This window comes from Artemia sp. Qi Xiang Cuo, chromosome 12 (genome assembly GCF_049724085.1).
Source record: "Artemia sp. Qi Xiang Cuo chromosome 12, ASM4972408v1, whole genome shotgun sequence".
NCBI lineage: Eukaryota > Metazoa > Arthropoda > Branchiopoda > Anostraca > Artemiidae > Artemia > Artemia sp. Qi Xiang Cuo.
Window position 1 is genome coordinate 18,573,856 of NC_142805.1, and position 13,993 is coordinate 18,587,848.

The 13,993-nt window shown below is 36.5% G+C and overlaps 1 protein-coding gene across 1 annotated transcript in view; it reads right to left on the bottom strand.

Annotated features, from left to right (window-relative positions):
* Positions 1–13,993, bottom strand: part of sano (CABIT domain-containing protein serrano) — a 161,523-nt gene that overhangs the window by 68,032 nt on the left and 79,498 nt on the right. Inside the window, exon 4 of the mRNA XM_089098384.1 lies at positions 8,329–8,950. Within this exon, the coding sequence (XP_088954510.1) occupies positions 8,329–8,950 (622 nt within the window). The remainder of the gene's footprint in view (positions 1–8,328; positions 8,951–13,993) is intronic.

Below are 13,993 nucleotides of genomic sequence, written 5' to 3' on the forward strand. Positions count from 1 at the left end.
TTTCAGCACTTAAAATTTTTGTTCACTTCTCCAGTAAGATGTCATATAGATTACCGATTTCAAGCAATCAATCCCAGGCAAATAATTCAAACATTTTTCAAAGTTCCAACTTCTTTCTGGATAAAAAAATTCTCACAACTAGAAAAACCAAATGGCACAACAAATACAAGGCACTGATCCTATGAGCCTATGCTGAGTCTGAAAATGTGCATACTTTTAATATCCAACCATCATTTACTGAGTTATCATCTGTTTCATCATCACCGGGTGTAGACTGTCTTTCATACTTCTACATTACAAACTCTGGTTCACCTTAATGTGCATCGGATGGCTTTGGTCTGACTGAACCGAGCATTTGCGGATTTAAAACGCGATTTGATATACTCCACATCACTGGCAGGTTTAACAAAGAAAAGAAGAAAATCCACGTGGCACGTACTTTTTACAGAGAAAGCATATGAGAAGAGAACAAGGAACGTACAATTTACCTTTAATAAGTGTTGTTTTCAGAAGACTATGTTTTTGCCGCTCCTGTGATTTTTTTATGTTGTTTCAAGTCTCACCACGTGACTAATAATCTTTTCTGCCTTAAGTATAAAAGCGATATGAGGCATTTGAGTCACGCACAAACAATTTTCTTGAAACTTTGCGCACAGATAAAATTTCTTATAATATTTTTGCTTTGAAGGAAGAAGTTTTAAAAACCAGTAGAACTGTTGAAGCAAAGCAGTAACTATTAGCAACAAGGAAGGCTCCTGTTCCCGCTTTTGGCTTTCAACCACCATGCGTTCGGGTCTATTAGACGCAAACTATGGAACAACAAGAAGTTTGATCTACGAAACCACGAATATCGTCTTTTCACCGGTTGCTGAAAACCACTGGAGAAGAATAGAAACTGAATCATTAAGCTTTCGACTGAAATCTCTCTCTTTCTGTCTGTCAGTCTCTGTCTCTCTCTCTCTCGCTCTCTCTCTCTCTCTCCATGACTCTTTCTGCCCTCTCACTTCCCCCTCCCACTTCCTTCTTTTTGCAATTCATGTTTACGCAAGTGTTTTCCACTGTTTGCAACTACCATTTTTTCAGGCAGTATGCTTAAGTTCGATCGTGTAACAACACCTGTGCTACTGGACAGCCAAAGGCTCTCTACGGACTGGACATTGTTTGGTCTTTACCAAGAATCTGGGAAGTCTACAGACATCGTTCGTCCATTCCATTATCTTTGGCAGACCAAGATGAGCTATGAAAATCTTGAGCGGAAGTTGACGCAGTTTAGTTCACTGCGGTAACTACCGAAGTAGCTCAGTTTGAGCTGACTTAAAGAAGGTCCTCTCTCAATCAGTGAAACACTTGAACTTCGAAGTGCTTTCTGGCATAAGTCATGCACAACTCAGTATAACGCCACTAAAATTGAACGCTGTAAAGTGGTTCCGAAGCGAAAAAAGGACACAGATACGGACGAAACCGACAGCAGGAAGAGACGTTTTTTGTGACGTAACAGAAGAACGTGGGCTTCATGCCGTCATGACTATAAATGTCCACCACAAGGTCAAAGAAGTGGCAATGACCCTAAAGGACAAAAGAATACTCGTAAAGTTGGCAGAAGGCGATATGGTGGCTCGTGAGTGCAAGTATCATGCTCGTTATCTAGTAAAATTTTACAAGCATTTGAGACCTTTTCAAAATCCTACGCCATCCAAAAGCCACGACCGGAATAAAGAAGATTTGGCTTTTGCAGAGTTATTGAATATATTAGAAGAAAGCCGGCACGAGAGCCTTAGCTTCAAACGTACAGATCTGGCTACTGCATACGAAACCAAACTTCTCAGCCTTGGGTTAGGAGCGAAGGTAAGATAAATTCTTTTTAACACGAAGTCTTTTGTGTTATCTTTTTTTTTCAAAAAGAAGTCTTTCTTTTTAATACGATTTAAAGAAAGACTTCTGCAGTCGGTTGACGATTTAATGGAAACAAAAAGAACAACAAAGATGTTACTCTAGCTTTCAAGCACAATATTGACGCTGCTTTTCACTATGTCAACGGTGGAGATATCAGTAAGGATGAAATTGATGTCTTGGCGAGGGTTTCACGTATCCTTCACCAAAATCTATTTAACAAAACCTTTGAGTTCAGTGGAACGTTCGATGAAATTAGTCAACATGATTCCGTTTCGCTTTAGCTATTGGAACAGGTTCAAATGTTAACAGAAGTCGGTATGTGTACGAAGTTACACTTGTAGCATTCGAGGAAATGAAGGCACGTGCTTTTGAGAGAGCATGCGAAAATGGAAACTGCCAAAACACTGAATTTGAACAATGGGTAATAACACGAAAAGAGAAGTCCCCACAGTTTGCCTACTGGGAACTGGTTTGTAAACTCATACGTCTTCTGCAGAGCATGGTGGCTTCACTTCGTTTAAAAAACTTTCTCACATATGAAGCGACACTGCAAATTATGACGCCTTTCTTTATTGCTTTTGATCAGCCAAATTATGCAAGATACCTGACAATCCATACACAAGACTTGAAGAATCGCGAAAATATCTCGCCATCCCTTAAAGAAGAATTTATGAATGGCAACTTCGCCACTTCATCAACTGGGATACCTTTTTCCAACATCGATCTCGATCATCAGAACGAGTTTCAAATCAAGAAATTAAAAATGGACTAAGTGGGCTGGTCAACAATCCTCAAGCTCTTCAAAGGCTTCTGCTGATCTCACCGGAGCTAAGTCGAATGCTGGATGAGTTCAGGCAGACCAAAGAAACAAGTACAAGTTCTCTGCAAATTCTTCACATTTTACGTAACACGTTCACCAGTTTCTATGCGACTACGATGAAAAAATACCAGCCAGAAAGCAGAAATTACTCAGAAGTGCATGGAGTGTAGTGATGAAAATGATGATAACTCAGTAACCTTGCGTCGGACGAAAAAAGTAAGCACATTTTTTGGGGATCAGGAGAGACAAATTAGTCAGAAACGACCCTCTGATCGGAAAAATTTCCTCCTCTGGAAGTCAGCTATTTTTTCCGCCTGGAAAAACGCAAAACGGAGCGATATTTACGTCTGAAAATATGGTTGTGCCCCCAGTTAGACTCTTCATATTTTTCTGCACATGTCATTAAGGAAGCACATGTCCTTTATTGAATAAAATAAATAAATAAATAAATGTCTGCCAAATTTCATGCTTGTACCATAAAATGCACACTGACGCTTATGTACACAACTAATAGGGAATTCTTTTCTTTAGACAGTGGAAATTTTTTTTTGAATGAATATTTCGGCCCTATTTCCATGGGCCGTCCTCAGCAGAACATATATACATAAAAGAAGAAAAATTTACACCAACATACGACCAATCAAAACTAAAATGATTTTTTTTTAAACAGTTCCAGCATCCTTACTTCACAACCAGGAACTTCAAGTCCTGGCTGAATTGGAATGACGATGGCTCATGTGTGCCATGAGCCATTGAATTGGAATGAAAAGTCAAACTTGAGCTCGTTCTTTTATTTTTTATTTGATCCCCCTCAAAGCTCGCTGGTTGTTATATTCTACCAGCCTCTGGCTTGGCAGCTTCGCCCTTTCAGATCTTATCCCAGAACTTTCTCCTGGTAGCAAGAATCATTAATCCTCAATAATCCTTAAAAAAAAAAAAAAAAAAAAAAAAAAAAAAAAAAAAAAAAAAAAAAAAATGGATTTGATCCTAATGGCAAGAGCCAAGAGCATTCCACATAGGGAGGAGAAAATGCTTTCCAAAACTCTAAATACCTTATTATTGATACATTTTCTAGAGATTTCTCCGTATTTGGCATATATTGTTAAAAGCCTATTTCTTGTATTTCCAACATTATGGAGGAATTTGTTACTCCTCTTAACTCCTCAAATATAACCCATGCATTAGGAATGCAATATCTTGTTCTTTACAGAGTTTCATTGGAGCTTCTTCATATTTTTGTAACTAAACTTTTGTTTCTTTTTCAAAAATTCTGATACCCAATCTATTTTCGCTAATAAATGAAAGCAATCGTCTAGCGCTATCGTTGATGGCCTTATACATTTCAATGACCCAGGATAAGAACTTCATTTCAGCAAAATTTGCAATATCACAGGCCCGTATGAATAAGGGCAACCCCTTTTCAGATTGAAACTCCAAGACTATTAAAACCAGCCAATTTTTTTTATATATATTTTCAAATAATTTGTACTTTTTTTTATTAATTTTGAACTCGAAGCCTCTCAAAACATGTTTTCATTTTAGAATACTGTCTGTCAAGGTGGAGCTTTGTCGTCCAATTCATATATGAATCTTCTATTTCTAGGGTATTTTGCTTAAAAACATGATTAATTTCTAAGGCTTGGATCCTTGGCTACCGCATTCCCTTGATCTGAATTAATTCAGCATAATGAAATAGCGTTTGAATCAGGGGCACACGCAGGGAGGCCGCGAAGCTATGGCTCACAACCCAAAATTCTCCTGAATTACTGGGCACTTTTTATTAGAATTATGAAACGAGATCCATTTTTAATAATTCCCCCCTCCCCCAAAAAAAGAAAAATATGGCTCAACTCGTGTCGTTCTTTAAATTGTTGTAATACTGTCATTGCTCAAGACAGAGGAAGAAAGGGAAAAAGGGCAAGAGAGAGAGAGAAAGAGAGGGAGAAAGAGAGAGAGGGAGAGAGACAGAGAGAGAGAGAGCTAGGGAATATCATGAAACGGGATTAATTTATTAAGTTCAATAATAAAAATTACTTAAAAAGGATCATACACTTTGATGAGACTGAAAGTATAGCAGCTTCAAGTAGATCATCATTACGTAGCTCAATTAAATATCGCTATATTTTTAAGCTGTTGACACTTAAGCAAGGTACAGAACATGAACAAGATCTTGCCGCGTAAAAACACAATATGGCTAGAAAACTGACAAAAATGTAAATATTTTCTTGCAGTTGCTAGTATCATAGGCTATATTGTTGTCGCGTAATTATTGGTAATGATGATACTAGCGCAGAGGCTGCTAAGGACAATACTCCAGTATTCAAATCAGCCCCAGTCAGCAGCAAGTATCTTTTAAAAGTCAATAGAGGGTAAAGACCGGGCAGAGCTAAGGTTGAAGAACCAGACCTAAGGGGTTTTTATAAAAGTCCGGATTAATAAAAAAGAGTAAATATGGTGATGTTTTGGTTTGATTACTTTACTCGCATTATTTGTCTAGTTCATGCGAATGACCTTTCTGACTTGCAGCTAACACAATATTCACACGCTATTATTGTAAACATAAAGGAAGTGACAAATCGAAATTACTGTAAATAATTGTAATGTTTGTTTATTTATAACAGGTGCCGGATTAAGAAACATACAATACAATCAAGAAAAACAGGAGAATAAACAGAGGATAGTTTGTTTAACTAGAATAATTAAAATGGGCCTTACACGATCCTTTGATGAAGATATTTAGGGAACAGGTACTTACCATCATTAATTTTTGAGTATATTTTCAGATAATATAGAAAAATCACTAAAATACTCGAGTAGTGAAACAAATACTAGGCATATAATAAAAAAGGTGGAAATTAATTATGGTTATAGAGCGAGAGGCCTAAATAACTGGTTCTGCCCGCTTCATACTCCTTATGAAGCCTTTAGTGGTTGCATGGAAGAAAAAGGGGCAAGGGAGTTCACCAAAACAGATGCTATTTAGCTTATTGGTTAACATGATAAACTTAGTTAATTTATTCGGTGCAATCCCTTTATATGGGCCTCTCTAAAGAAGTCCAACAAGAGATGCTACAGTCAAAAGGGAGAGATGCGTTGAAAAACCCGTTTTTACAAGATGATTCAAGACACTACTGTAGAGAAATACATTGTATAGCGTGGTTTTAAGACGCTTTTTTATAATAAGTATTCTAAATTAACTAATGAATAAATGGTACAATCCCTTTATATGGGCCTCTCTAAAAAGTCAAGTTTGGTTGATGCTAATGAAATAAAATAAAAGAGGATGACTATATAATAATTTAGAAACAAATTTGGGCTATATATTTGCACATTAGGGGGGGGGAAACCTAACCTAACCTAGGTACCTTTTCCCCATCTAAAATCCAAAAAACAACACTTTAAATATAAAGTGTTGTTTTTTGGAGTTTAGATGGGGAACAAGGTACCTAGGTTAGGTTAGGTTACGTATTTAATATATGCAATGCTTTAACCCCCCTAATGTGCAAATATATAGCCCAAATTTGTTTCTAAACTATTAGATAGTCATCCTATTTTATTTTATTTCATTAGTATCAACCAAACTTGACTTTTTAGAGAGGCCCATATAAAGGGATTGTACCATTTATTCATTAGTTAATTTAGAATACTTATTATACATTAATTAGCGCCAAGGCCTGTCGGACAGAGGTAGTTTTAGGGGGGGGGGCAAAGGGAGCACTTGCCCCGGGCGCTGAAATTTTTGGGGTACAAAAATTTCAAATAAATGATCTATCTGTTACAACCATTTTGTAATTTTTGAAATTTCATTTTTATTAAGCTAAAGCAGAGAGCAGAGTTGGCAAAAAGTATAAGAAAATTCAATCGGATAGTTTCATTTTCCCCATATCTTCACCACCATTCCTTGAAAATAAAAGAAAGTAGAACGAATTTAATTAATTTCTATTTTTTCGTAATATTTGTGTTCTAATTCTGTTAATGAATGAAACTTTGTTAAAATTTAGACTGAGATTTTTAGGAGGCAGAGGAAGGAGGCGCTAGTCAGGTTTTGCCCGAAGGCAAGAGAGGCCAGAACCGCCACTGCTGTCGGACCACAGTCGTGTGTCTGTGGTCTCTAAAACAGATATAAAACTGTAGCGTGTGCTTTTGTAAGGATCGGAGAAAACTCCCACCCCCAACCTAAAAAATTCAAATTTGCCGTACCCTCCTTTCCCCCTTCGACTATCCCTGAAAATATTATTTCAACCCCCACTTATGAGGCAAAAAGAGGGTGGGCTAAACCAAACTATAACTTTGGAAACATTAATTTAGGAGGAAAAAAGATACCTCCCCTGTCTTAAATTAAACTCTTTATCCTTCTGCACACCTGAAATAGTCAATATCGAATTTTCTCTATAAATGAAACTTTTACCCGAAACAAATTTATTCTCAGTATTTCACTTGTTGCCGACTGAAAAAAAAACTCTTGTTTCTTGAACCGCCGTCAGAGACTTATTTGCCAGTTCGGCCATTTCCTGCTCCGTAGCAGCAAACACAGGATGATCCTGCCCCCGCTAGCCCCCGTTACGTCCCGTATCTGGAGAACAACCCAGTGACATGCCGTACGACTCGCTACCAGCATTCCTTTGTCCCCTTTTTTACAGACATGGTCAACAAATCCTAAGAAAAGTAATATGGTTTTATTCATTTTTGTTGTCGTATTTATTATTTAACTTTGTCGTATTTGTAAAACCCTCGGTATTAGTGTTTTTAGCGCTAAAACGATTAAGTTTAATAAAATATGTCTATGTCTATGCGTCATTGTTACATAAGTACTAGCTGAGCGTTTGCTTTTTTCGTCTCTTTTTTGTTGAAGTATGGATGCCATCTAATAGGAATTTATGCTTTACTACGACAGCTTGTATCACACAAATTATTTTGATTTGGATTTTAACATCAGACAAGATCTCATAACCTCACATTTGGAGTATGCTGCTCCTCCATCTGAGCTATAGGGTTTCACGTCTTTGATGTATTTATATACGCAAATAAACGGGTTTCCAATACATGGTGTTTCTCTAGAGCTACAAAAACTTACAAATTATATAAAGTAAGATACGTCTATTGTAATGACACTATATTAGGAATGTGGAGGCAGGATATGAGGCGTGGTATTTCAAGAGGCGTCATTTCAATATTTTGCCAAACTTACATTTTTGGTCAAACCTCCTAAGCTTAGCAAGCTCTAGAGTTTGTCCGATACGGTATTCCCGTATCTTGTTTAGTTCTCAAAATATAAAGTTTAGTTCTCAAAAATATAAGTTTTATCCTCAAATTAACTGATATACCCTTACCATATTCAAAAAAGTAAACAGGGCTTATGATATCAAAGCAATTTTTGCTGTATCAGCAACGCATAAGAAAACATTAATTGTACAAGTAACAGGTTAATGTAAAAACAAAGACAAAAACATAAGTTTCTTTTTATTTTCCTGCCATCCTGCAAACCATCCACCCGTATAACATAACGCCTTTTGAATATCGTAGCCGAAAATATCCTAGAAAAACCCCGTTAAGACAACACCCGTCAAGAGAGATGGCAATGGTTGCATAAAAGTTAGAGTCATATAATAGTTTACCTGATGAACATGTTGATTCTTCAGGTCCCAGACGAGGTCAGTTAGGGACCTTGGCCGACTAAGTCTTCTGAGTCTTTTCTCAGGAAGTCCACCAGCTGAGTTCTTACTGCCATTACCTCCACTGTTACTTGAATTGAGCGTATCCGAGTCTACACCTTGCAGCAAATTTGTCAAGGATTTATATCTAATTCGGAACAGGGGAGACCTTCCTACGTTTGCTTGAAGAGTGGGCTGAGATACGTATACATTTTCTTTGGCTGGCTTTGTCTTCAAAATCCTATGGACAGCGCTACGTTTATTTGATTTTGAGTAAATCTTTCCAGCGCTAATATTGCTTGTAGCGTCTTCAGCTATACATGCTTGTGTGCTAATTTGCCTAGAAAATTCTTTAACTCGCGAGGGGTCTTTATCAAGAGCCCTTCGAGTTCGTTTTCCTGTACTTCGTACCGGGTCTGGCTCTAAATACGCAATATTTGAATTCGATGCAAAGTCGACTGCTTCATCTCCCTTCCTCTGCCGGAGTTTGACCACATTTGTTCGAGAAGGTCTAGTTCTGAAGTCTGCGGACTGTTGACGCTGATATATCTCAGCTGAAACTGAGTCAGACCAGTCGTAGGGTGACCTAAAAAGCGAGAATTTTCAAATTAGATTGGTTTACATAAAAAAAATACAAATAAACAAATTATTTGATCAGCCAAAGGGGAAATCTATAGGTCAGCTGATCAGGCGCTTAATTTAACAGAAACACAAATTTACTTGTAAATTTTAACTGTAAATAGACACATAAAAAACAATAAAACAAATTTACTCTCTTAAAGCATTATTATAAAAAGAAAAAAAATATTTACATTTAATTAAAGATATTTAAGCAGTTCCTTTAAATACAAAACAAAATTGCGAGAACAGCTACAGAGGCCGACATGGGACTCGTTAGGATAGATGCATCAATACCAGATTGCATCGATTTCAAATAAAATTGGAACACAACAATCAATACTATATGCTCTGTTAAAGCATTAGGTACTTACGTATTATACGAGAAACACTTAAGACATTACCCAGTTTTCATCCCGGTTAGTTTTCAGTGTATATTGATATGCAATGTATCTGACCATGAATAAATATATTCTAATTAAATATTTAGTTGGTATTTCGGTTAGGTTAGGTAAGAATAGGTTTGTTTAGGTTACGTATTTAATATATGCTATGCTTTACCCCCAGTCCTCACCCCCTCTAATGTGCAAATATATAGCCTAAATTTGTTTCTAAACTATTATATTTTTATCTTACTTAGGTATATTTCATTAGGATTAACCAAACTTCACTTCTCGAATGTTTCTCGTATAATACTGAAATACCAAACATTATTCTAAAAAATAAAGAAAAGGAAAAAATAAACAAAGAAGAAAAAAAACAGTTTCATGTAAATTGAATTAAAAACATCTAAATGATTCATTTAATATAAACATAGTTTTTTCTTAAAACTCGTTTTCGAATTAATCTAAAAAGGCAAATAATTTTTTTCTTGAGAATCATTGAATATAATTGAAAACAAGGGCGAAAAACAGATTCGGTATTATCAAACAGTTCGCGATAACGAAGTGTAAGTAAATCTAACCCATCAAAGGTTACGAGCCTGAGAAAAGTTACCTGATTTTTGAAAAAGGAGGAACACCCCCTAAAAGTGATATAATCTTGATAAAAATCAAACCATCAAATTCAGCGTATCAGAGAACCCTGTTGTAGAGGTTTCAAGCTCCTATCTGCAAAAACGCAGTATTTTGTTGTTGTTTTTTTTGCCAGAAGAAAGATCACGGATGCGTGTTTATTTGTTTTTTTGTTGTTTTTCTGTTATATATCTCAGGGTGATCGTATCGCCTAGTGGTCCTAGAATATCGGAATAGGGCTCATTCGAACGGAAACTAAAAGTTCTAGTGCCCTTTTTAAGCGACCAAAAAGATTGGAGGGCTACTAGGCCCTCTTCCACGCCCCTTGCTTCTCAAAATCGTCTGATCAAAATTTTGAGGTAGCCATTTTGTTCAGCAAAGTTGAAAGGCCGAATGGACTATGTATTTGGAAACATCATGACCCCCCACAGCCCCTGGAGAAAGGTCTTTAAGTTATAAAATTTGCCCATTGTTTAAAAGTATTTGTTATTGGGAAGTAGGCATACATTTTTCGGGGAGGGGACAAATTTTCTGTTGGGGGTATTTTCCACGGATAGAATTTTCCACGGGGAGGGAAGTTTCCAGGAGGTAAATTTTTGGGGGAAATATTATAGGCTACTGGGGGAATTTGCCAGAATTCCCATACGAAATTCTTCTTGCCTTGTTTTCTCTTTGCCGACTCAATTTTACGCATGGAGATGTTAAGAGCAGTTTTCCGGGGTAAGTTTTCCGTGAAGGTGGAGCCAGATTTCCAGGCGTTACTTAGAAAAACGATCAGAAATCAAATGAAAAAAAAAACAATATTTTTTTCAACTGAAAGTAAGGAGCAACATTAAAGCTTAAAACGAAGAGAAATTATTACGCATATGAGGGGGATTGTCCCTCTTCAACACCTTACCCTTTACGTTAAAGTTTGAATTTTGTCCCAATTCCTTAAGAACGACTCCTGAAAGACAAGGTTTGTTTAATTAGAACAATAAGAAGTTTTTTTTTTAATTACTAAAGAATTTTAGCGTAAAGAGCGAGGTGTTGAGGAAGAGCAACCCCCCTCATATACGTAATAGTTTCTGTTCGTTTTAAGTTTTAATGTTGTTCCTTACTTTTTTATTTAATATAACATAGATAATAAAATAATTGGCATAAGTTATTGATAAATAAATAAAACGTCAGTGAGTTGGGAAAACTAAGTTGTAAATATAAAATTATATAAGGCCTAGTCTGTTTCTCGCCCCACATTTTTACTTATATTCATATATTCTCGAGAAAAAAAAATTTCTACTTCTTAAGGACACCCTAGACAGTCAATCATTTTGATCAAAAGCTTCCGTCAATCAATTGATTAAAGCATGATTGACCATCTAGGAACCTGTTAGACACGTGAATAAAGCGTTGACGGTGATTAATAGTAAGTTTGAATGCCTCAATCGGTTCCTTGGCGGTCATTATGCTTTAATCAATTGATTGACGGAAGCTTTTGATCAAAATGAAAGTCCGTCTAGGGTGAGTAGAGGAGGGGGTACCAGTCGTGTCACGCACCCCTGCTGCCACCTACAACTTTTTTAACACCATATATTGACACGAGAACCACGTGGTTTATGGTTTTTGTCAGTGAGAATTTGAAAAACATGAATTTTGTCACATTTATGTATGTTTTCTTGGATGGTTATGTGTGTTGGTCGAGTTATTTGATGTTTTTCATGGATGTTTAATTGTTTTTGTCAGTGAGAATTTGAAAAACAGGGACTTTGTCACATTTATGGATGTCAACAGCAATTCATGTCTGTTTTATGGTTTTCTCACTGAGAATGAAAAAACAGGAATTTTCTCACTTGGATTTACATAATGAATCGCTAGGGGAAATTATTGATTCACGATGGGGGAATTAAGAAACAAACATGGCTTCATTGTTGTTTGGTTAGCCTAACCTGAGAAATTGATTTACATAATCGCTAGGGTGAATTATTGATTCACGAAGAGGGAATTACGAAACATTAAGGTTTCTTTAATCTTTAGGCCTGAGGGATTTATTTATTATTGTTGTTTTGGACAAGTGCATGCTAGGGGTGAATGTCAAGGTGTCCAGGAACAGGAAACAGTTAGATCACGTGTTTCCTTCTCAGCCAATCATCGAGTCGGTTACATCCCCCTTCTCAGCCAATCAGAGACGTGCTTACATATTAGTGGTGGTGGGAATATTGGCTTCAATGTAGATGGCTCCCCCCATCATTCGATAGAGGTAACGTCACAGAGTTACTCCTCTCCCCCCCATTTCCCTCTACCTTGAATTTATCGAACGAAGAGGATCAGCTACGTTTTAGCTGTGAGTGAGTTGACATTGGAAACCGAAAAATGTTCTATATATGTCCATTGTGCATGTACACTCTTGGCAGTTGGAATCAATGTGAGAATTGTACAATTATTGATGACTATAGTTAAAAGTGTAAATTATGTAATCCTTGTAAATTACATAGAGGCTATGCAGTACAAATTAAAGGATGTAATTCATGTCTTGAGGAGGTGTGTGACTCACATCCTAGAGGGCAACTGTGCTCCAATTGTCACTATGAAAAATGTGATCAGTGGGAGAATACTTACCCCGCTATGATTGGAAAGAATCCTAAACGTGATTTTAGTTTATTTCTACGATATTGGTATCGTCGTGAATTTAAATTAGTCTTTGAAGATGAACCTGGTCTAAGAGTCAACTGTTTGGGTAAACGTACCCTCGGGTTTATACGTAATCGCTGTGACGACACCTAAAGCTCTGACTATAAGCAAAGTGATATTTATGCTTCTGTGAAGGACGGTGATTCACCATTTGAAAACACTTTTTTTGATATTTCTTCAAATCGAAGGATTGAAACTCTTGAATTTCATAATATGAATGAAAATATTATAATTTACTATACAAAGAGATATGACAAGAGTGAAGTTACATTTTACTGTAGAAAATGTGACCCTGACTTTGCAGTCAATCAAGATCAATATACAGTGAATCCAAATGATTTACCAGCATTAGTGGTTCACGACAGTTGCCTATACATCGAAGATGATGAAATCTAAAGTGAAGATTTAAAGACATTGTTGTATATATATATGCATTTTATTAATAAACAAATTTACAAACAATCTATGTTCAAATATTTATTCCTTTGTAATATCCATATTTATCACTGTTTTTATGTATACTACCTCAGGAGGTTCTATTATTTGAACCTCATCCTCCTCCACTGATATAGTATTTATGGGAGAGGGTATCTCCTCAGCAAATAAATCCTCGGACCCACTCCTCAACAGATCCCCCTCCACTGGCACAATATTTATGAGAGAGGGTATCTCCTCCGCAAATAAATCTTCACGCACTCGAACTCGCGGGTTATGCATTCGAACCGAGGACCCACTCCTCAAGAGATCCACCGCTCTACATGTACAGAGACGTTCTTCCTCCTCCTCAGGGGTGATCTCGATGCTCTCGTTCTCTGCACATGTAGCTAGAAGATTCTCCTCTACCTCGATAGTGAGCCCCCACTCGCTCCATACATCCTAAAAAGGTCGAGAACACTATGGTCAAAAGCTCTGTGGAAAGGTATAGTCTTCATGAATATACTGAGGGGTGTTCTATAAATGTAATAAACAGGGTTACTTATTTTTTTCATTTTATATATAATTTTGTTTGTCTAAAATTCATCAATTAGCCAGTTGTGGGTTTTTTTTTTTATTATTTTTTACATACGGAGCGATATTTAATGTCATTGATAGAAGCCTGTATGAGATTTAATGTCTGTGATAAAACCAGGAAAAAAAACTTTTCCAAGAACTATGTTTTTCAATGAAAAGTAAAGAGCTACGACATTAAATCAAAGAGAGCAGAAATAAAGTTGAATAATTGCTTAAACGTAAATTTTCTGTAAACATACTTCTAATTAATCACTCCTAAAAAGGTAAGTATTATTCTTATACTTTAGTTCCATGAAGAAAAAGCAAGTTACTATTAAAGA